This window comes from Eptatretus burgeri, chromosome 7 (assembly GCF_056783735.1).
Source record: "Eptatretus burgeri isolate ZD-2024b chromosome 7, Ebu_testis_v1, whole genome shotgun sequence".
NCBI lineage: Eukaryota > Metazoa > Chordata > Myxini > Myxiniformes > Myxinidae > Eptatretus > Eptatretus burgeri.
Window position 1 is genome coordinate 91,819,997 of NC_140967.1, and position 24,271 is coordinate 91,844,267.

At 49.9% G+C, this 24,271-nt stretch overlaps 2 protein-coding genes across 3 annotated transcripts in view; one reads left to right on the forward strand and one right to left on the reverse strand.

Annotated features, from left to right (window-relative positions):
• LOC147023789 (forkhead box C1-A-like) overlaps nucleotides 1-24,271 on the forward strand; it is a 328,450-nt gene that overhangs the window by 267,013 nt on the left and 37,166 nt on the right. The gene's annotated exons all lie outside the window — the stretch shown is intronic.
• LOC147023790 (plasmolipin-like) overlaps nucleotides 1-24,271 on the reverse strand; it is a 48,944-nt gene that overhangs the window by 12,002 nt on the left and 12,671 nt on the right. For both annotated transcript variants that reach the window (XR_015060374.1, XM_085889596.1), the window contains exon 2: nucleotides 7,835-8,008. Coding sequence is in view for 1 of the 2 variants with exons in the window: in XM_085889596.1 (XP_085745722.1) it covers nucleotides 7,835-8,008 (174 nt within the window). In the remaining variant the exon portion in view is untranslated. The remainder of the gene's footprint in view (nucleotides 1-7,834; nucleotides 8,009-24,271) is intronic.

Genomic DNA, 24,271 nt, shown 5'->3' on the forward strand with positions numbered 1-24,271 from the left:
GCTGAAGTCGCATTACAATTAAATAAATAGCCCCGTGGGGGTCAGGTCAGGTATGGGAGCATGGACCAGAGCAGCGCGTTGCTACGTCCAACGTGGACGACATCTCAGCACCACCCGACACACTCTCCCGCAATCTGACCCTGGAAGGTTATGGTTACCCCGTGGTTTCCCTCCTATCATCAATGATTGGGGGTCCCGAAGGCTTTGCCCCAATCCTGTCATCTGGTGAGCTGCCCTGCGAAGGGAGTCTGCACAGGACGTACTCCCACGGAGTGGGTTTTCAGATTTTATTATGCTTCTGGAATGTTTTGCGGAATGAAGAGTTTTACGGTGGCCGGAGTGCAAATCCTGCCACCAACCTCCGAATAAGAAAGAACCCAACTGCAGGAGGACGTCCGCAACACAGTTGGGCACAAGATTCATCAAGTAGATTATTATTATACTGACGGTTATTTCCCCAACAGGCAAGGTGAAAATGAGGGATTATGGGGAAGAGGCCATGCCCCCCTTCCTGAAAGGTACAGTCATGGGGAGCACAAATTAAGTTAACGGCATGGTCCTTATGTTTCATAAAGATTTGATCTGCATCTGGCCGTGGGTTTATGAGAATATTTAAAAAGAAATTTCATGCATTTTTTTTTTGTATACCTTGTCGAGGCTCGTGTGAGAGCTAACACACAACGCACAGCAAGGGGGCATCATACAAGAGGGGTGGGAGTGGGAGGGACAAAACAGTGGGGAACAGACACATTAGGAGATCTGTGGAAGGGAGAGGGATGGGACGGGGAAGATGGGGGAATAGAAGATGGACATTACAGGGACTTTCAGGAAGGAAAGCAGGGAATTTGAAGGAAGTGGGCTTGGGTGGATTATCGGGGGTAGAAAAGATCGAGGATTTGGATGGGGGATGACAAGAGGTGGTGGTGAACAGATGTTTTGAAAGCCTGGAGGGAAGAATGGGAAAGAATAGAGTGAGGAAGTTTATTCCAAAGTCGGGAAAAAAGAGGAATGAAAGAGTGAAGGCGAGCAGTGATTCGTGATTTTGGTAGTTTTACCAGAAGGGGGTTGTTGGCGGACCTTGAGCGCCCTGTGGAAATGTGATGGGGACAAATCGCAGAGAGAGCAGGGGGGGGCAAGGGTGGAGAGGATACGGGAGAAGACAGAGAGACCAGCGACCAACCTGCAGTGATTGAGTGAGAGGCCCAAAGGCTCAACCTCATTGTGGGAGATGCCAATGATCCTAAATGCCCTGGTTTCTACAGCGTGAAGCCGAGAAAGGTGGGAGGCAGGAGCACCAGCCCAGAGGGGACAGCAGTACTCCATCAGGCTGCGGACAAAAGCTTTGTAAGTGGTTAGGAGCTCAGGAGGGCCGAGGAAGGACTTTGCATGACGGAGGATTCCCAGTCGGCGACTGGCTTTGGAGGCGAAGTTTGAAATGTGGCTTTCCCAGGAAAGGTCATGCCAGATAGTGAGACCCAGAAGCTTGAAAGAATGGACTTCTTCCAGAGGATTGTTGAGAAAGTGGATGGGGGGGGGGGTTTCTAAACGGTCCTTTCGAAGAGACATCGTGTGAGTGTGAGATTTGTCCGGATTGAAAGACATGTTCCATGTGTTGGACCAGTTTGTGATTTTATCCAGATCTGCAGTGAGCGAAGAAGCTGCTGCTTGCCGGTCTGAGGGATGACCGATGGTACGGCAGAGGGTGGAGTCATCAGCAAAGAGATATAGAGGATTTTCCAGAGAGTTGGAGAGATCATTGATGAAAACCAGAAAAAGAACAGGGCCCAGAACGCTACCTTGAGGAACTCCAGCCTGGACAGGAAGAGGGGATGAAAGAACTCCATTTAGGGCCACACGTTGACTGCGACAGGAGAGAAAGTCTGCGAGCCATGAGTGGAGATGGCCTTGAATACCATGGGAAGAGAGTTGGTGAGTCGGGCAGGGTGCCAGACTGTGTCAAAAGCACGTGATATATCCAGGGATACGGCTCGGATTTCCTGTCTGGCATTGAGGGCTTCCATCCATTGTTGGGAGAGCAGAAGCAGCATATCCAGGGTAGAGTGACCTGGTCTGAAACCAAATTGAAGATCGGAAATCAAGCCATTGGAGAAGAGGAAGGATTTCATGTCTGAAGCGATGATGGATTCCATAACCTTGCTGATGATTGGGAGAAGGCTGATTGGTCTGTAGTTGCAGGGATCTGTTTTTGCACCTTTTTATGCAGGGCAGTGATGTTAGCAGATTTCCAAGCAGATGGCAGATGACCTTGGGCAAATGAGAGGGTGAATAGAACAGAGAGAGGATGAGCAAGAGCAGAAGAGCAGGCTTTGAGGACACGTGGGCTGATGCCGTCTGGACCGGTTGCAGAATCTGAGTCGAGGTTTGACAGCAAGCTCTCCACCTTGTCAGGAGAAAATGACACAGAGTCCAGGGACAGTTGGGTAAGACTGGGTAAGGTGGGTAGAGAAAGTGATGGGTTTTGGACACAAGATTTAGCTGCAAACACCGAGTTTAGACATTCAGCTTTTTCACGTGCGGTATCAGCAGTGCGGCCATTTGAGGTCATGGAGGGGGAACATACACCAGAAACAGATTTGATTGGACGCCACCAGGATTTTGAGGAGGGAAAGAGGTTTGAGAGTTCAGACTTGAGATTAGAAAGAAGTTGTTTTCTGGCTCTCTTGAGGGAAGATACACACTTGTTCCGAGCTTTGTGGAAGGAACTGAGATTGCCCTCAGTTGGGTTTGCTTTCCATGAGGCAAAGGCAAGTTGTTTCAGGATAACTGCCTCGCCACAAGCTTCAGTAAACCAAGGGCGGGAGGAAGGGTCGGACAACTGAAGACTAGAGGGGATAAATCTGTGCATGAGGGAGAGGAAATTTCTTTGAAAGAATTCCCAGGATGAGTTGATGTTGGAGAAAGTAGCGATAGGAGACCAGTCTATAAGTTTGATGGCTGCTTGGAGACCCTGCCAGTCGGCTTGAGTGAAATGCCAGACTGGATGGCGGTGAGGTGGTTCTCTGATAATAGCCAGAGAGATGTCCACTTTGACAAGGACGTGATCAGAAGAACCGATTGGAGCGAAGGAAGAGCAGCAGATATTGTCAGGGAAATTTGTCAAAATCGGATCCAGAAGAGATGGAGTGTCATTGGTTGAGATCTGGGTCGGGAAGTTGACAGATTGAGTCAGTCCCAATGAGTCGCAGAAAGCTTTTGCTGAGGTGCCATGACAGGTGAGGGAGGTACCCACACCGAGCCAACTGGCATGATGACAATTGAAGTCGCCACATAAGAGGAAGAGAGAGAGTTTGGATGAGAAGATAGAAGATGGTCCATGTTTTCGGATAGTGAGGTGTAGATGGAGTCATCAGTGTTAGGTGGACGGTACAGTACACATATAAACATGAGGTCGGAGTGGAGGGAAGCCGTAGCCAGTGGTATTCCTGGGCGTGTGGGGGAGTGAAGGCAGTGCATGGAGAGTGAAGAATAGATATTTGATGAAGAGAGCAACTCCTTCACCAGGACGAGGCGCAGGTCTGTCATTCCGTAGGAGGGAGTAACCAGGGAAAGATACTTGGGAGTCAGACATGTCTTGGGGGAGGAAAGTTTCTGTTCGGCAGATTATGTCTAGTTTGTCAGTGGCAACCTGTATGGAAAGATCTGAAAGGTTTGAGCGAAGGCCCCGGATATTTGAGGTCCACACTTTTAATGAAGAGGTAAGGGAGGAGGCTTTGGGTGCAGGGGGTGGGGGAGGGGAGGGTAGGACAAGGGATGAGGGGGGGAGGTAAGGAGGGTGGTAGAAAGAGTGTGGGGGATTGCAGAATAGCTAGGGGAGGGGCCGAATGAGGAGGAGAAAAGGCTCTGTGGTGCTGGGGGAGAGAGGGGACAAGAGAGGGGGAAGAAGGCAGTTGAGGATTTGAGGAGGTGGAGTGAAGAGATGAAGGTGAGAGGGCAGTGGAAGCAGGCAGCTTTGTGGCTGAGAGGGGGGGGCAACTTTGAGAAGGATGATTGAGGGGGATGAAAGGTGGGACAAAGGTGAGGGGGAATTTTTGAGAGAGGTGAGAGGGAGGCTTGGAGGGAGAAGAGTGGGATGGTTGATTTGAGAGTGAGAGTGAGTGGGGTGAGTTGGCACTGAAGTTGGAAAAAAAGAATAGTTGATGGAAAGCGAACATTCATAGTAAACTGGGGTTTTTAAAAAAAGTTTTAGGTCAGAGATGTCATTTAACACAATTCTCAATGGATGCAATAAAGGCGAATTCAGAGAATGGAGAGAAGAAACGCTGTAACAGTTGGATTTTTTAGGCAAGGAATGAAGGAGAGGTCAAAATGAGAGCTGTCTGTTAAAACAGCAGAAGAGTCGTGCATTATGAAACAGTAAAGAGTACCACATGTGTGAAAGAGGAAGATGAAGCATTATAAGAGATCGTTTTTGTTATTATTATTAATGTTTGAGAGAGTTTTCAACAGATTAGTTCATAGAAGTGTTGCAGAAAAAAATCGAGGAATAGGAAGAGGAAGAAGAAGAGGTGATGCAGAAGAAGAAGAAGCAGAATCAGGAGAAAGGTAGCGTTTTTTTTTGTTTTTTTTATTTAAGATAAGAAATCGAGAGATTAGTTTGAAGGAAGCCTGGTGTTGGCGCAGTGGTTAGGGCAGCGGCTTGGGATCCAAGAGGTCCTGAGTTCAAGCCCCGTTGGGCCACTGAATTAATACACCAGGGGGTTGACTCAGCCTGTCATCCTTCCGAGGTCGGCGAAATGAGTACCAGTGTACTGGGCCGGTGTATACCCCGGTTAAAATAGGTGTACCATATCCCTGTGCCGTAAGAGGCGACCAGGGTTGCGTCAGGAAGGGCATCCGGCGTAAAACGTGCCAAATCACTATGCGGATCATATGGATGATCCGCTGTGGCGACCCCGAACGGGAGCAGCCGAAAGAAGAAGAAGAGGAGGAGATTAGTTTGAAGAAATGGGGGACGTTAGGAAAGTGGGGAAGATAGAAATTGAAGGTAATGGGGAGAAAAAAACAAATAAAATTATCGTACACCGAGGGGAACTGGTAGGCCTCAGCCTCGGCCTCAAGCCGAGGCCTCAAACACCCGGTAAGACAACGTAGACAAAAACTCACAAAATAGCACAATTTTTGAAACAAAACCGAACTAGGAACACACAGTAACATGTAGGTGAGAAAAATAAACAGTTAGAATGGGACAAATAATGACCGGAAACTTTACTTTGTGATCGTCAGCAGAGAGCCCCTAAGGAGACCTCTCGACGCTCCAAACCCGGAACCGGAAGTGATTCGAATTTGAAGCGAAACCCCCATTTTCAGCCTCTTCCATGGGGTGGATGTGAATGGGGAGCACAACCCCATGAGACCTTACTGTTGTGATGTATCATACCAAATTTGGTCCATATCGGTTATGCAGTTTGTGAGGAAAATATGTTTTCGTGAATATGAGGGATAAGGGGAGGTAGGCTGTGCCCCCATTTCCAGGGGAGATACAGACATGGGGAGCACAACTTAAGGTTAGGACATGGTCACTATGCCTCATGGTGAGTTTGGTCTGGATCTGTCTGGCGGTTTCTGAAAAGAAGATTTTGAAATAAAATACCAATATTTGGGGCAAACCCCCCCCTCCCCCTTTCACCTTCTATGTAGGGGCACATCCCAATGGGGAGCACCACCTCATGAGACCTTGCTGTCCGGATGCATCGTACCAAATTCGGTTAATTTCAGTCGGGTAGTTCGTTATATCGGTCGGGTCCATATGGGGCGTGTGTTAACGTCACATTTGACGTTTTAGTCAAATGTTAACGTCTGTACGGCTGGATGTTGGGACCCAATCTCTGAGCTTAATTTGGAGAAATAACCTTAATATATAATTAATACATTTCTCACACTGAAAAAAAAGGAATGAAAAAATAATCTTGAAACTATTTAAGCTCTACATGTACAGATTCAAAACTTATTACCACTTGAATCAAAGTTTGACAGGATAAGCTCAACTGGAACGTAGTTCCGGGGAACTTTACGGGATGGCGCCTCATCTGTCCGTCCAGCTATAAATACTTGCAACTTCTCTGAAACTACACACATGATTCTGATGAAACTTGACCACAACCTTCATCACCCATGACGTACCAAATTTGTTCACGGCATTAAAAAAACAACATAGGGCCAATACCCCTGGGCACTCACCTGGTAGCGTCTGGATAAGAAAATCAGAGAAACATTGGTAGGAGTGTTTGTCCCACAAAATATGTAACAGAGAAGAAAGTAAATGTCTATGGATTTTAATTTTTTTAATGTCATGAACAAACTTTGGTACATCACGGGTGATGAAGGTTGTGGTCAAGGTTCATCTAAATTGTGTTTGTAGTTTCTGAGAAGAGAGCAAATACCTACTTTGGGGGGCATTTTTTGGCCCCCAAAATAAATCGTCCTGCTGATCTTATACTGTTTATGTGGTTTGAACAAACATTTAAAATCAGTTTGTGCTCAAAAAGGATGCAGCGTACATTATCATTTTCACTAATTGTGACGTTGATTCACTAATTCAATCACCATTAATACAAAATACTTTGATGGGGTGGGGGGGAGAGGGGTGTGGGATAAATGTATCCCCTCCTCCGGGGATGGAAATTTCAAGTGCAGTGCCAGGGATTAAAAAAAAAAAAAAGACAGAGCCAGGGAAATCCCTCCCATCCTCTCTGTCAAATCGTACCCTGGTTGTCAGCTATCCTGGGGTAAATATCCATGAAGCATCCTTAAAAACTTGACATAATATAAAGGTAACGGTGGTGTCATGTTGTATCGAGGTAATAGTTGTCGATGTGTTTAATGGACGTATGGTTTCTGGCCCAAATGTTGAATGCGTGTTCTGGAATGTTCTCAGGAAGGATTCCTGATAAGATTTTAGTGTTGGTTTTGGAGGAAATGCAACATGTATTTGTTAGTAAATGTAAGTTGCCCCAGTAATGCTTAGAACTATAAAGCTACTGTTGTAACTGTACGTTGGGCAGATTTTGCTGAATGTTGTGCCCATTTCAAACGCACTATTCTGTCATGAAAAGTGGTAATATTCTTACATATTGGATGTAATATCTGAGATGTAGGAATAGTTTAGTAGGAGAAAAAAAATAATGTCATGTGATTGAAAGTGAACTGAAACAGGCCAAAGAAGGTTTTAGAAAGAAGTTTTATTTCTACAAATGGTACCAGCTGTAATGAAGCATGCTCTTGACCATAAGAATGTGTTCTCTTTCCTATTTGAGGACCACTACCGTTTTTGACATTGTTTGGCCTTGACTCTATTTTAGAAAATTTGAATAAAATTCCAAAGTATTTTAATTATTTGTTAGGGTTAGGGTTAGGGTTAGGGTTGTAATTTGTAATTTGTTCAGGGTGCCAGAGATCATTCACATACTCTTCATCAAGGACACCTATGGGGTCTTTAATATCCACCAACTAAATATGCCCGCAGACGGGACATGCGGTTTGACGTCTATCGGAGGAACGGGGCACACAATTCCTCGCCTTGCATGTGAAACACCTGGGTAGCGGTGTATAGCTGTGTTGATAATCGAATCCAGGCTCAACGGCTCAGAGGAAAGTGTGTGCTTCGATGCTATCCTACTAGCCATGACACGAAATAATGCATGCACAAAAAGTATTGTTATGATAGTGTCAGCCAGAACAAAGATAATTATGATTAATTGACTGTACATATAATTTGCATAATGAGTGCATGAAGCCCATTCACAAAGAACAATGAGCTCAGATGAGAGAAAATGAAAACCACAATGATTCATCAATGCAAGGGAGAGGAAGTTACCAGGAGCTGCCAAGGAACTTGCGGCAGCTTGGAGAACAGGCTGAAGACCTGACAAAGGAGCAGGTTGAAGGTGAAGATCCAGAAGACTAATGACACAAACAACAGCCAGCCAAAAGATCTGAAACGATCGTAATCAATTCCAGCATCGATGGACCAGACGAGCATCCCGAACACCTGAAAATAAAAACAAAATGCATTGGCTGGAGTTATGTCCACGTTTCCTTCAAACATGTTTTACCCACAAACCATGTGAGACCCTTTGACCGTGCACTGGTAAATCTACCTCGATCTCTCGTTCTCATTCTCATTGAAGATTACCATTCACAATCAGCTCACATGTCCTAAAAACATGCTCCGCTCCTCTTGCACTACCTCTCTCTGACCTTTTCAACTTATCATTTACCCGAGGTCATATTCCTTCTGCTTGGAAATCAGCCAACATCACTGCATTACAGCGATCTTTTTAGCTATTGACCTATCGGCTTACTTCCAATCACCACCAAGGTCATGGAGTCCATAATCGCAGTTAACATAAAATCATTCCTTTTCTTCAATGACCTCATCTTAGATCATCAATTCAAATTCAGACGAGGTCACTCCACCTTGGACAGGCTGCTTCAACTCTGCCAGAAATGGATGGAGGCCTTAAATGTCAGACATGATATCAGGACCGTCTCTCCGGATGTATCTCGATCTTTCGATACAGTCGGGCATCCTGCCTTGCTCTTCAAACTCTCTCCCTATGGCATTGAAAGACAACTCCACACATGGCTTATTGAGTTCCTCTACTCTTGGAGCCAAGGTGTAGCTCTCAACGGAATCCTTTCATCCCCCCTCCTTGGCAAGGCTGGAGCGCCCCAAGGCAGTGTTCGAGGCCCAGATACTAATTCTAATCGTCATCATTCATCAGTGATCTGTCCGACTCTCTGGAAAATCCTCCTTATCTCTTTGCTGACACCACCCTCTGCCCTAACCTCCCTCATCCTTCAGATAGCCAGGCAGCAGCCCATTCCCTCTCTTTAGGACTTGACAAAATGACAACCTGGTGAAACACTTGGAATATGTATTTTAACCTTGAGAAACCACACACATATATTTCTCTCTCTCTCTCTCTCTCTCTCTCTCTCTCTCTCTCTCTCTCTCTCTCTCTCTCTCTCTCTCTCTCTCTCTCTCTCTCTCTCTCTCTCTCTCTCTCTCTCTCTCTCTCTCTCTCTCTCTCTCTCTCTCTCTCTCTCTCTCTCTCTCTCTCTCTCTCTCTCTCTCTCTCTCTCTCTCTCTCTCTCTCTCTCTCTCTCTCTCTCTCTCTCTCTCTCTCTCTCTCTCTCTCTCTCTCTCTCTCTCTCTCTCTCTCTCTCTCTCTCTCTCTCTCTCTCTCTCTCTCTCTCTCTCTCTCTCTCTCTCTCTCTCTCTCTCTCTCTCTCTCTCTCTCTCTCTCTCTCTCTCTCTCTCTCTCTCTCTCTCTCTCTCTCTCTCTCTCTCTCTCTCTCTCACTCTCTCTCTCTCTCTCTCACCCCCCTGCTGGCTGTTGCTGATTTGGGCGTGGCGTTTTCCCCCTTTCGTCATCGTTCCCGTTCCTCCCTCCTTCCCATCCTCCCTCCCCTTTCATTCCTGTCCCCCCACCCTCAACCTTCGTTTTTATCTCCTTCCTTCCCTTCGGTTTATGTATTGATTTATTGTGTTTGTTCTCCCTCATTCCCTTATCCTCATCAAGACGAGAGAGACAGAGAGCCTGTAACTTGTGAGACAGTATTAACCGTTTCATTTAAAGGTGCGTCAGTGGAATTTTTGAGGCTGACCGTCGGATCCCCATTTTTTGAAAACGGTGATTGTCTTAATATTATACTGTTGCAGATTCGCGCCCGCCGGCGTGCGAGCGGCCACGTAACTCGAATCGCGGCACATCGCCCACCGGACGGACAATCCCGTCGTGACCCTCTCGGACTAACGCCAGAAACTAGTCACGGGTGGGCCTTTCGGCCTCACCACGATCGTGCCAATCGGCCCCCCGTGTGGGATAGGGTTGCTCGCCAAATTCGACCTACCTAAGTACCCACACGGAGGGTAGACCGGGCTATCGCACCTCGCCGCAGGTCGACTTCGGACACGAGCCACTTTAAGCGACCCGTTCCGTACTATCGGGATAACCGAGCGGTGTTATCGTCAACCTCGACGGTTCGATTAATTATTGGGCGTATTTAGCCCACGACCAACCCTTTACGTGAAGTAAGATGGAGATTCAATAAAGGAAAAGACGAAGCGAAACGGGAAAAACAGTTCAACATAAAGCACATTTATTCCGCGGCAAACGGAAAGCACACATATACAATTATACACCAAAAGCAAATGTAAAAGTAGAAGAAGCACAACAATTCTGCACAAAAAGCAAATGTAACAATGCAGATCTACTACCGACTACCGAGCACACGGCAACACTTATACAGTTTTACTTCACAGACGGCGCCGACAACACATATACTCAAAGCAAAAGAAAAAGGGACCACCCTCAACGATGAGGGGGGCAGACGGGCCTGGGGCCGAGACCGCGTCGAGCCTACCCGTCTGGTGATGAGCCGCAAAATGGCGGTGGCACCCCGACTCCGTGGGCCTCGCTGGCACTGCCTGGAATGGGGTGGGAACGGGGCCCCCTTCTCACACTATCTCAGCGCGGGGGGAAACAGGAGGGGGTTGTTGATGCTCGGGGGAATGAGGATATCTCGCTGGCTTGGGTCCCGCGACGAGCGACTCCACCGCGACCTCGGTCGCGTTACCGGCCTCCCCTCTCCGCAGCTCCCCGACTCTGACACGAGCGCCCTCTCGACTGCCTTCGCCGCCGCCACAACTCTCCAACTCTCCCACTCTCCACTCTTCTCAACTCCGTCCAACTGCGATTCAGAAACTCTTTTTCTCTCCCGATTCAGAAACTCCCTCAACAACTGCCTTTTCGGCGAGCGAACGCGGCCCTTTATAGCCCCGGGGCTTCGCTCCTTCACCTTCGACCCTTCACCTCTGGCTGGCTCCCCATTGGACAGAGGAAAAGTGGGCGTGAATGATTCTTGAGCCGATTTCTCGGAAAGGCTGGTGTTTTTGCACCCGCTGCTCGGTGCGCGCCCTGTACGAGTCCAGGATCGGTGCCCACAAGCGGCGCGGGAATGGCGGTGATGCGATGGTTGTGAGAGCGAGATGTGACGGCAAGGGTCGTGGCTGTTGTTGTGAAGCGGCGTTGCGGTTGGTGGTTGTTGTGTGATGGCTGTTGAGACGTGGTTGGTGGTGGTTGTGGTGGTAGTAATGGCGGCTGGTCCAAAATAAAGATAGTAAAAGAAAAACGGCTATCTAAAAGGGTCGCAGCCCGAATGAATGACATTTATTCCCTCTAAACAACGGGTTTGGGCCTAACTACACATATACTTACAGAGATATCTCACCTACGGGACCTGAATGGTGGTTTGCGAATTTCGTCAACCACAACACTACCCCCTCCCCTTTTTACAGACTCATCCCGAGTCGTCAAATTTTCGTGTGCCATCATGTGTAGTTTTCCCCTAGTACATTTTACCTACGGATCCCTGAGTGCGACATTCATGGTATTCGTGTCCCCAAATAAATAACCTGAGGGCTGAGTAACTACCTAAACAAACCCACTCACAGGGACGACTTAAATAAAATTGCCGGCGCGAGGACAGACATGCCGGGGGCGCACTCATATTTACAGTACATCTTAACCTTAACTTACAAATTTTACACTAAACCATGGCCCAGGATCAATGGACTCTGCAAAAAGAAAGCAGTTAGCAGGGAGCCAGGCTGCTTGCATGCAGTCTCTGGCTCAAACAACGCAGGTGACAGGGAACGTGGCCGGCTGCTCACACGCAGTTCAAGGCCTTCCCTTTTGAACTGAACGCAGTGAACCACAACGGTGCATGGGCTGCACAAACGCAGTCTCCGTGCCAGCTCAAGTGGCACACGCAATGAACACAACGAATGGATGGATGAATGGATGGACGCAAACACGGTGCACGGGCCGCCACTGCAGGCCCGTGTTGTAGCTGCCAACAGGGCAGTTCTCGCAGCTTGCAAACTGTTGCTTTCTGATCCTGGCGCACATGGCAATGAACAGGGGGGGCAAAGCAAAAATTGAACGGGGCTGGTGAACAGGGGCAGTGGGCATGGCATGGCAAAGGTGATCAGGCAAACACAGCCTGCAGAACAAGGCCGCTGCAGGCAAACACAGCCGGCAGATGAACTGGCCAGCACAGGCCTTGAAGCACAGCAGCTGCAGACAATCCGACCGGCACAGGCCTTGCAGCACAGCAGCTGCCGATGAAGTGGGCCGGCCTTTGCCTTGCAGCAACGCAGCCAGCAGATGAAGCTGGCCAGCCTTTGCCGTTCAGTGGAGGTTGGTGGAGGGAGTGCGGTGGTGCTGGCCACTCGGAAGGCGGGCTCGGACCTACTCTACGGTCTCCCTCCCAACCTATCGCCTTTGCCTGTCACTGTCTATACCCACTCCCTTAATTTGTGAAACCCCAATTTAGCCCCAACTTATTTTTTTATTTTTACTTCCCCACTATAAATCGTCCCCTAACCCTTGTACTGTCCTTGTTCGGCTAACCTATCCTGTCACCGAGCCTACTCCCAACCCCTACGTTCCCTTCCCGGAGGGGAACAAGGGAGAGCTAGCGTCCTGCGTCGAGGCCCAATCCAAGCCTCAGAATGGCCTCCCCAGACTTCAGCGATCTAACCCAAAGTGGGTCCAGCGGCCCACAACGAGAGCGAGGGGATGGATGGTGCGGAGGGGTACACTTCCTATTCTACCCTATCCATTTATCTGTTAAACTACCCCGGGGCTTTCAACAAGCGCCTCTCGCTTAAACTATTGGTTCTATAAACCCAGATTCCCGTCGCCTGTGTTAGTGTCCTTACAATTTCGGGCCTCACCCCCCAATTTTCTCTCCGTGCCCTCACACGGTCTCATGGCTGGGACGCGTGGCTCCCTTTGGCAGGCACGACCCTCTGCCGAATCTCCAGCTATGGCACCCCCGGGCACGACACTGCCTCCGAGCCTACCAGCTCCCTAAACACCGAGGAGTGCCCCCCATGGCACCTCCCCTGAAACGCACACGTGGCAGGCTGGCTTCCCAGGCCCCTTTCCGAGGGTCACCCGTGCCCACAACACTGCCCACGCGGCTAACGGCGCCCCGGGCCCCCGCACCAAGCGGGCGCACCCGTGCCCACTATGCTATCCCGGCCCCCCATGGGCCCTTGCCCTACTACAGCCGACTAGCCTGGTGCCCGGGGTACCCACTCAGCGATACTCACCTTTCGCAGCCACGCTCCCAGCCCGTCAACAGGGCTCCTGCACCCCTCCAAACGGGTTTCGAGCCTACTTCCCCACCAACAACAAAACGACCTCCATTTTGTAAATTTGACTAACCCCCGAACTCACTCTACACTGACCCCGGGGTCCGTTGGGCGGGAGTCACTCTTCCCCCCAATCACTCATCGCACCATGCATTCCCCATTCGCTCCATTCACACAGACCCGCTGGCCTCACTCACTCATCATGTACTCACCTCACAACTCTTCAACACACACACCGCTGAACTCTGCCATCCTCCTAACTACATCCCCTAACTAACTCGTGCTCCCACGTCGTCCCTTAAACTACAGCACGTTCCTTTTAACACTACGTAGCTAAACTACGTCCCCACTACACATCCACAAGTCTGTCACTGTCTCCAAATAATCCCATTCTCCATTTTCCCAACCTAAATCTGACGAACAATCCCTCTAACTAATCCATTCCACGGGCCCCATGAGGACTTACCCCTGCCCCATTGAGCCGGTCTAGCTAAGCTAACCCTTCCCCCTAACTGGTTTCCATCCTGTGCCCTGGTAAGGGGGTCTTCCACCCCTTGCCCGGGAATCCTGTTCACCCGAAAGTGAGGCTTGCTTTTTTTTTTTTTTTTTTTTACATGCGCAGCACCAGCGCGGCAACTCACAGCTCGCGCACTTTGCACCTGCCCGTGACGTCATGCAGCTGCACGTGTACCTCGTCCCTCCTTGGACGGTACCATCCGGCAGGGATACCCCTCCTGCCGGATTCCAACCCCACGTGCAGCCATGACGTCACCGTGCGCATAAAAAAAAACACAAGCCCCACGTCTCGAGGGGTTCCCCACGCGAACACATGTGCTTTGCCCATTGGAGCTTAACACACACGATCGCGTGGAGAACCCGTCCGGTCCAAATCCATAATCCTGCCTAAACTTTGTCCGTCCGCGGGATCGGCAAATCCACCGTGTGCGTTTCCGGACCGGGACTTCACTCTCGCAAGCGAGCACGTGGGGGTCTCGTGCGTTGCACAGCACGGACCTCGTGCTCGCTGCTGGGTGAACCCGGCACGGTTCCCGAAACAGCTGCAGCCGCTACTCGGCTTGTGTCCCTCTGTCGCCGTCGTAGTCTCCATTCCACCCACGCACACCTGCGTGTTACGACGCTCACACTCCACTCCATTAAACTCACACCGGGAGACGCGGCTACATGTTCACACATGCCGACCGACATCTCCCTTACACACAGCGACCTTGCACACGCTGTCTCTCTCACACTCGGCCGCTCACTCACGCATGCCATTTCCCTTGCACACGTGGCTCCACTCACTCGCGGCCTTTCACTCACTCGTGCCATTTCCCTCACACAAACCATACCACTCGCACACGCGGGGGCACTCGCCCGCGGTGCCTCACTCATATTGGCCGTTTCACTCACACACACGGCGACACTCACACACGGTGCCTCATCCACACACGGCATGCTGGGAAGCACGCCCTTTGGCACACTTGCCACTACACCACTCACACACGCGGGGGCACTCGCCCGCGGTGTCTCACTCACACACGCGGGGAACTCGCCCGTGGTGTCTCACTCACACACGCGGGGGCACTCACCCGCGGTGTCTCATCCATACTGGCGGTTTCATCCACACACGGGGACGCACTCACACCTTGCACCACACACACAGGGACAACCACACTGGGGATTCGTGTCCCCACAAGGGTCTCCAGGGCCTCTATACCCCCCAAGCTCTCCGTGCACCTGTCCACAGCACTCCTCCCCTCGACCTCGCAAAGCACGACCGAACCCACCTGGTCGTGACTCGCCTCAAGGGGGCATGCTCCCCTCGTTCCTGGAGGAGGCCATCCAACTGCTCGCACCGGGTCTCCACCCAGTCCACCAGCTCACCCCCATTGTCCTCCACTACCTCCGTGTGTGTGTGTGCGTCTCTATCCCCGTCTTCATTGTGTAGTCTTCCCTCTATCGTTCCCATCTCCCGTGTCTCTGCCAACTCAGTCACCTCTTCCCTTGTTATCTCCCTTATCTCAACTATTATTTCCGTCTCTTCCCTTGTTATCTCCCTCGTGCACGTCTCCGTCACCCCAATTAGTTTTTCCCTCTCGGTCACCGCCACTGTTGCTTTCTCCATCACCTTCACACCTCTCGCCCAACACGTCCCCCGAATTACTTTGTCACCCGTCTCCACCGCGGGCCCGACAGCCGTTGCGCTCCCTCCCAGCTCATTCGCTCCCACACGTGGAGTCGCCATTTTAAGCTCCCCGGTTACTGCCTTCATGCCCGCCTGCAGGCTTCGGCCCATGCTCTGCGTCTCACCCCGCAGCTCTTTCATTTCTTCCTTCATGTTTGTTTCCATTTCGTTCATTTGCTGTGTATTCGCATCCATTTTCGTTTTCACTTCGTTCATTTGCTTGTTCATGCCTTTTATTTCGTTTGTGTTTGTATCCATTTTCGTTTTCGTTTCGTGCATGTCCCCACTGATTCCTGCCAGCATGGCGCATAGCTGGGCCATGTCGGGTGCACTCAGCTGAGCCGATTCGGCAAGGATCGGGGGGTTTTGGCGGAGAGGGGGAGGGGAGGTGTCATACACCGCGGCCGCCGCCTCACCTATTTCGGGCTCTGGGTTCAGTTGGGCGAGTTCGTGTTCCTGCACAACCTACATTTCCTGCACGGGGATTTCATCCTGGACCATGGATTCTACACACTCTAAATCCATTTCTAATACCCCCGGCTCCCGCTCGCCTTGAGACGCCATCTTGCTTCTCGTAAAGGGTTAATTTGAATCGCTCGTAATTTGGAGGGAATCGGGGGTCGCTCCTCTCACCCCTGGACCGATTCCCGTGAATTTAGCTGGAGACAGGAGAGCCCGTTGTCCCGTTCTCCGACACCAGTGTCGCGAGGAGGGGGATGAGTTTGTATCTCACGACCTGACACCAGTGTTGAGGATTCGCGCCCGCCGGCGTGCGAGCGGCCACGTAACTCGAATCGCGGCACGTCGCCCACCGGACGGACAATCCCGTCGTGACCCTCTCGGACTAACGCCGGGAACTAGTCACGGGTGGGCCTTTCGGCCTCACCACGATCGTGCCAATCGGCCCCCCGCGTGGGATAGGGTTGCTCGCCAAATTCGACCTACCTAAGTACCCACACGGAGGGTAGACCGGACGATCGCACCTCGCCGCAGGTCGACTTCGGATACGGGCCACTTTAAGCGACCCGTTCCGTACTATCGGGATAAGCGAGCGGTGTTATCGTCAACCTCGACGGTTCGATTAATTATTGGGCGTATTTAGCCCACGAGCAACCCTTTACGTGAAGTAAGATGGAGATTCAATAAAGGAAAAGACGAAGCGAAACGGGAAAAACAGTTCAACATAAAGCACATTTATTCCGCGGCAAACGGAAAGCACACATATACAATTATACACCAAAAGCAAATGTAAAAGTAGAAGAAGCACAACAATTCTGCACAAAAAGCAAATGTAACAATGCAGATCTACTACCGACTACCGAGCACACGGCAACACTTATACAGTTTTACTTCACAGACGGCGCCGACAACACATATACTCAAAGCAAAAGAAAAAGGGACCATGAGAAAAAGGGACCAAAAAGGGACCAACACATATACTCAAAGCAAAAGAAAAGGGAACGAGCCACATGTCCATACAGCCGCAGCTGACGCTCACAGACGATGCAGTGAACATTTGAGTCTCTCTCAGCAACCGCTTGTTGGATACAAAGTCTGACCAGGGATAGCCAAGGATTCTCCAAAGAGACCTGGTACCAAAGGAATTAAATCTCTGTCTCAGATTCCTGGTCAGAGTCCAGTATCACATCCATACAGCAAGACTGGAAGCACCAAGGACCTGAAGACTTTCATCCTGCCGCACAGGCAGCATCACACCCCATGATCCAAAAGGGACAAGAAAAAGGGAAAAAGGGACGATGAGGGGGGCAGACGGGCCTGGGGCCGAGACCGCGTCGAGCCTACCCGTCTGGTGATGAGCCGCAAAATGGCGGTGGCGCCCCGACTCCGCGGGCCTCGCTGGCACTGCCTGGAATGGGGTGGGAACGGGGCCCCCTTCTCACACTATCTCAGCGCGGGGGGAAACAGGAGGGGGTTGTTGATGCTCGGGGGAATGAGGCTATCTCGCTGGCTTGGGTCCCGCGACGAGCGACTCCACCGCGACCTCGGTCGCGTTACCGGCCTCCCCTCTCCGCAGCTCCCCGACTCTGACACGAGCGCCCTCTCGACTGCCTTCGCCGCCGCCACAACTCTCCAACTCTCCCACTCTCCACTCTTCTCAACTCCGTCCAACTGCGATTCAGAAACTCTTTTTCTCTCCCGATTCAGAAACTCCCTCAACAACTGCCTTTTCGGCGAGCGAACGCGGCCCTTTATAGCCCCCGGGGCTTCGCTCCTTCACCTTCGACCCTTCACCTCTGGCTGGCTCCCCATTGGACAGAGGAAAAGTGGGCGTGAATGATTCTTGATCCGATTTCTCGGAAAAGCTGGTGTTTTTGCACCCGCTGCTCGGTGCGCGCCCTGTACGAGTCTAGGATCGGTGCCCACAAGCGGCGCGGGAATGGCGGTGATGCGATGGTTGCGAGAGCGAGATGTGACGGCAAGGGTCGTGGCTGTTGTTGTGAAGCGGCGTTGCGGTTGGTGGTTGTTGTGTGATGGCTGTTGAGACGTGGTTGGTGGTGGTTGTGGTGGTAGTAATGGCGGCTGGTCCAAAATAAAGATAGTAAAAGAAAAACGGCTATCTAAAAGGGTCGCAGCCCGAATGAATGACATTTATTCCCTCTAAACAACGGGTTTGGGCCTAACTACACATATACTTACAGAGATATCTCACCTACGGGACCTGAATGGTGGTTTGCGAATTTCGTCAACCACAACAATACGTTACTTTGAGTAGTATTAGGGGCAGGCATGGAGAGTTTATTGAATAGTATTAGGGGCAGGCATGGAGAGTTTATTGAGTAGTGGGTTTTATTTTTGTATTGTTCTTTACTTTCAATCTTCTTTTGGCCCTTCCTGCCGAGGATCCATCGGTGGGTGGGTTTGGGTTTGGGTGTGCTCGTTCACCGAGGAAATGGTGGCCGCACATACAAATGGCTATACTGTGTTTGAGAATCTGACTCACAAGCATGGAATAGTCTGCACTCCTCCAGAATGTATTGCAGTGGAGAGTGTGGTGTTCTGTATAAGTAACTTGACTGGGATGGAGAATATTGTTGCGGTGTCACGAATGAGTAAACGAATTATTGTTTTTGTTGCAAATGTCGATCTGGTTGCTTGTGTCGTGAAGCGAGGTTTGGTATTGGATTTGGGGTTATTTTTAATGGCGTACCCCGAGACACTCCTGCTCGGAAAGTAACAATCTCCAACGTCCCACCCTTCTTGAAGGGTGAATTGATTACCATTGCATTGGCAAAGTATGGAACGATCGTTTCACAAATGTTGATGATTCTCTCTTTCACAAAGGAATCAAACAGGACGATGCGAAGCACATGATGTCCTTTAGAAGTGTTTACATGGTTTCGAAGAACAGGAATGAGGAGTTGAACTTAATGTTGAAATTCTCTCAAGATGGGCATGACTTTCAATAAATGCCACCACCGATTCATTGAAGTCTTTTTCATGTGGCAGGTTTAGGCATATGAAGTGGTTTTGTCCGAAAGATAAGGAACAGGCTGAAAATCCCACTTCGGCCGTTCCTCCTGTTAAAGAAAATGTAGGAGATGAAATTCCAAGTGTCTCACCTGTGGCGCCTCAACCGACCCCTTTAAACGTAAACAATGTGAGATCAGAAGAGCAGGATGAAAGTGGGAAGAATGCGTTCACGTTGGTTATGAAAAAATGAAAGTCCAAAATAAGAGATGCATCTACAATCTCTCGTAAAGAAAAAAGCCTGTAGTACTGAGCAGGATGGAAGGATTCCTGGTGGAGGGAATCGTTTTACTGCTCTCCAGGCTTTTGGAGATGAGGATGATTCCAGTGGTGCAATGGACCAACAGTAACAATGTGATGTACGTGTTCCCTTAAACTCAATTGAGAGTTGTCCAAAGGTCAGGTCAGGTCAGGTATGGGAGCATGTGCCAGAGCAGCACGTCGCTGCATCCACTCTCTGCCGGAACTCCAGGGGCCTCCATCTGGCCATCCCCCAGGCAGATGCCGAACCCATCCTCATCTCCCTGAGATGCTGATCAACCTGCTGCAACCATGAGGCACATGGTCGGCCCATTAGTCTCCTCCACTCACGAGACTCCCTCGCTGAGAGAATCTGGTGAGCAGGATCAGCGTCAGGAAAACGAGCCACATGTCCATACAGCCGCAGCTGACGCTCACAGACGATGCAGTGAACATTTGAGTCTCTCTCAGCAACCGCTTGTTGGATACAAAGTCTGACCAGGGATAGCCAAGGATTCTCCAAAGAGACCTGGTACCAAAGGAATTAAATCTCTGTCTCAGATTCCTGGTCAGAGTCCAGTATCACATCCATACAGCAAGACTGGAAGCACCAAGGACCTGAAGACTTTCATCCTGCCGCACAGGCAGCATCACACCCCATGATCCAGTGAATCCATGACTCCCCAGGCCTGACCCAGATGTCTGTTGACCTCTGGCTCACAGTCAGCAGAGACATGAATATCACTGACAAGGTAAGTAAATCTCTCCGTGACCTCAACATCCTCAGAACAAACAGGTACAGACAGCATATCAGCATCCAAGATGTCATTGAAAGCCTCGATCTTAGTTTTGACCCAGGAAACCCGTAATCTCAGCGGCTCTGACTCCTCATTCAGCACCTCGAGGGCCCCCAAAAGGATATCTAAAGTCTCCGCAAAGATGACTGTATCATCTGTGAAATCAAGGTCAGAGATCTTGGCATTCCCAAACGATGCACCGCAGCTTGCTCTCTCCGACATCCTCCTGATAATCCAGTCCATTTCAGTGCTGAAAAGTGTGGGGGGCCAGTACACACCCCTGACGAACTCCAGTAACAACTGGAAATAAGTCAGAGATGGGACCATCACATCTCACAGCACTCCCAGTATCAGAGTAGAGTTAGTTCAGACATCAGATCGATCAGTTTTGGTGGCACCTCACGAAGACCGAGAATCCTCCAGAGGGCATCCCGATTCACTGAATGAAAGACTTTACAGAGATCAACATAAGCTGCAAGCAGCCCCTGCCGAAACTCTCATCTGCGTTCGGTGAGGACCCGAAGAGCAAGGATACGGTCAATCGTTGACCTCTTTGGTGTGAAGCCTGACTGCTCTGGACGCTGGTGCTCAAGCAGATGGTGGCGAACCCTATCAAGATTATCCGAGCAAAGACCTTACCCGGCACTGAGAGCAGCGTCACCCCTCGGTAGTTGTTGCAGTCTTGGAAATCACCCTTCCTTTTCCAGAGAGGGACATCAAGGCCCCTCTTCCAGTCAGTTGGGATGATGCCTGTATTCCAGGCAGAGCACAAAACTGCATGCAACGATACGAGTGCAGCATTTCCACCAGCCTTGAGAAGTTCAGCATGGACGCCACAGATCCCTGGAGCTTTTCGCCATTTCAACCGGTTCACCGCAGCCTGTGTTTCCACAAACGAAGATGGACCACAGCTGATTGGAGGGTCAGCAACAGGGATTGTAATACCCCCGACATCCAACTCGACAGCTGGTGGATCAGCCTGGGACAGCCGCTCAAAGTAACCGGCTCAGCGGGTCTTCACTTCGGACTCCTCTGTCAAGAGCCCACCACCCTCTGCTCTAACTGCAGTACACTAAGGGATGGGCTTGAAGGAATGCAATGTGCGAATTCCCCTGTAAGCAGGAGGAGAATCACTTGACCACATCACTCTACCCCCTCACAGATTCCTCGCACATAGGCCTCCTTGTCCACCCTAAGTGCACGTACAGTTTTACAACTCGGCTCCCTGAACAGCTCAGCTCTGCCATTCAGCCTGGCCCTGCGACTCTGGGCAATGGTATCCAGTGTCCCTTGAGAGACAAAATTCTTCTTCACCCTCCGGTGAATTCCAAGACATTAACCGGCAACATCAAGGAATGTGGTCTTGAAGGCACTCTACAACTCTTCCGTATCTCCCAAAGCTCCCAGATCCCCCCAAATCTCCACTCAGCCTGTTCGCATACTCCTCAGCTACCCTCTCATCCTTGAGCTTGCCAACATCCAGCCTTGGCTGGGATGGTACCATTCTCCTGGATTTAAGAGTTTCTGCAACTTAAGAGTTGCTACATCACGCCTGTGGTCAGTATTGGGAAGTTGAGCACTCCGTTAGACCCTGCAGTTCTGGATCATCCTCCAGTGACCATCAATGAGCACATGTTCAATCTCCTTTGCCACACCGCCAGCGTTGGAATACCACGTCCAGCGATGAGCTTGTGGGCACTGAAACCATGAGCCAGCCATCCTAAATCCATGACTTTGATCAAAGCCAAGGAACTTCATGATATTCAGTTTCACAATTCCAGACTCATGGGGACCAACACACGTCTCATAACCATCCCTATCAGTTCCAGTCGATGCATTGAAATCACCCAAGACTAGAAGAGTATCTCGCCTGGGGCACTGATTAACCACAGACTCGAGCGTGGCGTAGAATGCATCCTTCACGGTGAGATCACTCGCCTCAGTCGGAGCATAAACAGAGACCAGGGAAATGACACCGAAGGAGTGACGAATCCTTAGTCTCATAATACGCTCGTTGACCAGTGTTACCTCAATTTTCATTGGGGTCAGCTTATTGGACACAGCCACAGCAACTCCTTGAGCATGGTAACCATCAGAGTGACCAGACCAATAGTAGGTGTAACCACCCACCATGATTTCGCCGCAATCTGATCTCTGAACCTCAGAGAGTGCTGCAGTACCGATGTACAAAAGCTTGAGCTCAGATGATAACAGAGACAGGTAGTCATCCTCTCTTAGGGAGAGGACATTCCAGGTACCCACCCGAAGAGATCGCTTCAGGTTAATCCAAGGAGACCGCCATCTGGTGGACGACACCTCAGCACCACCCCGACACACTCTCCCGCAATGTAACCCGGGAATGTTATCATCAAAGTGGTTTCCCTCCTATCATCAAAGATTGGGGGTCCCGAAGGCTTTGCCATAATCCTGTCATCTGGTGAGCTACCCTGTGAAGGGAAACTGCACAGGAGGTACTCCCACGGAGTGGGTTTTCAGATTTTTTATGCTTTTGGAATGTTTTGCGGAATGAAGGGTTTTATGCTGGCCGGAGTGCAATCCTGCCACCAACCTCCTCATAAAAAGTAACCCAACTGCAGGAGGATGTCCGCAGACACAGTTGGTCACTAGATATGGATGGCCGTTGGCTCACAAGGATCTCCTCTGTCCTTTGGAATTAAGAAAGATTAAGAAATCCCAGAATAATTTAATGAACACCCAGAGGGATTTGAAGGACTAACTCTTCCTTCCACATGGCTGAGGTGTGTTTTGGGAGGATAAATATCAATGGAGAGGTAGCCTTAGTGCGTAAACTCCAGGTTAAGTCCTTGATAACTCAAATGAAGCTGGGGATTGTCCTGCTTCAGGAAACTCACAGTTCCTTGAATTCTCATGCCGATTGGAGGCAACTGTTGAAAGGACAACTTGTCTTTTGCGATAAAGATTCCATGCCTGCAGGAATTGCTTTATTTTTGCATCCTGTGCTACAAACCACCACTGCCGTGTTCACTGAGATTGTGCAGGGATATTTAGCCACCGTATCCTTTGTGCTGGTTAGCTCCAGGTTTATTCTTGTAAATGTGTATGCTCCAAGTAAAAGTAATGAGAAGAATGACTTCTTGTTACATTTGACTGAGCTAATAAGGAATATTGGGTCCCATGATTGTATTGTAATTGGAATAATTGCACTTTAAACCCGGCGTTGGATTGCAACAGTGCTGAACCTCACCCTACCATGACAAAAATAGATGAGGTCAAAGAGCAGTTCTGCAATGACGTTTCAGAAGTTTTACCGTCAACATCTCATTGTGACAAGTTTATTTTATTGGGGGACTTCAATGCCCGAGTGGGATGTGATTATGTTGCATGGAAAGGGGTGATCAGACACCATGGCATTGGCAAAGAGAACTCCAATGGCGACTTGCTGCTGATGTTATGTTCAATTAATGAACTCGTCATCACAAACTCCTTGTTCCAACAAGCTGATAAATACAAAGCTACATGGATGCATCCCCGTTCTAAACATTGGCACCTCATTGACTTTGTCATCATCAGGCAGCACGACTGGCATGATGTTAAGCACACACGCGTCATGGTCAGACCACAGGTTTGTTTTGATGGGTTTAAAATGTCTTGTTTGGAGTAAAATGTCACTCAAGTTCAAGCCTCCTGTGAAAAGGCAACGTCTTAAGTCTGCTACATAGCTAAACACTCAACAACTTAAATGCAGCAATGTGCAATCACAGCTTTAACAACATCTCAATGCCACCTTGGAACAATTGGATCTACCAACTACCAATGCCGAAGTGTGATGGGCCATTTTACAAGACATCACCTTCAGGGCAGATGCTCTCGGTTTCGTTAAGCGTAGTCACAAAGACTGGTTTGACGAGGACGTCTCCCAGATCAAAAGTTTACTTCACTGCATGCATGCAGCTCATCTTCGCTGGATTGATGACAGAGGCTCAGTGAGTAAACACTCTTACCTGCAACTTAGAAGATTTGCACAATCAAGACTACATTCCATGAAAGACAGCTGGTGAGCAGCAAGAGCAGAAGAAATTCAGGAGGCAGCCAATACAAAGAATCTCAAGCACTTCTATGCTGGTCTAAAGGCAGGCGATGGACCGTCTTCTCGCGGTATCACCGTGCTCCCTAGCTCAGATGGCCAGCACCTAATCACTGATCCAAAAAAGATCCTGGAGTGCGACGCTGAACACTTTAATAGTGTCCTTAATCATGCCTTCTCCATCTCAGTTGCAGCCATTGACTCTCCCCCACAGCGGCCAATATTAGAAGACCTTGTCCGCCCTCCGACTAAAATAGAGGTCACCAAAGCTATCAAAGAGATGTCATCTTGAAAGAACCCTGGTG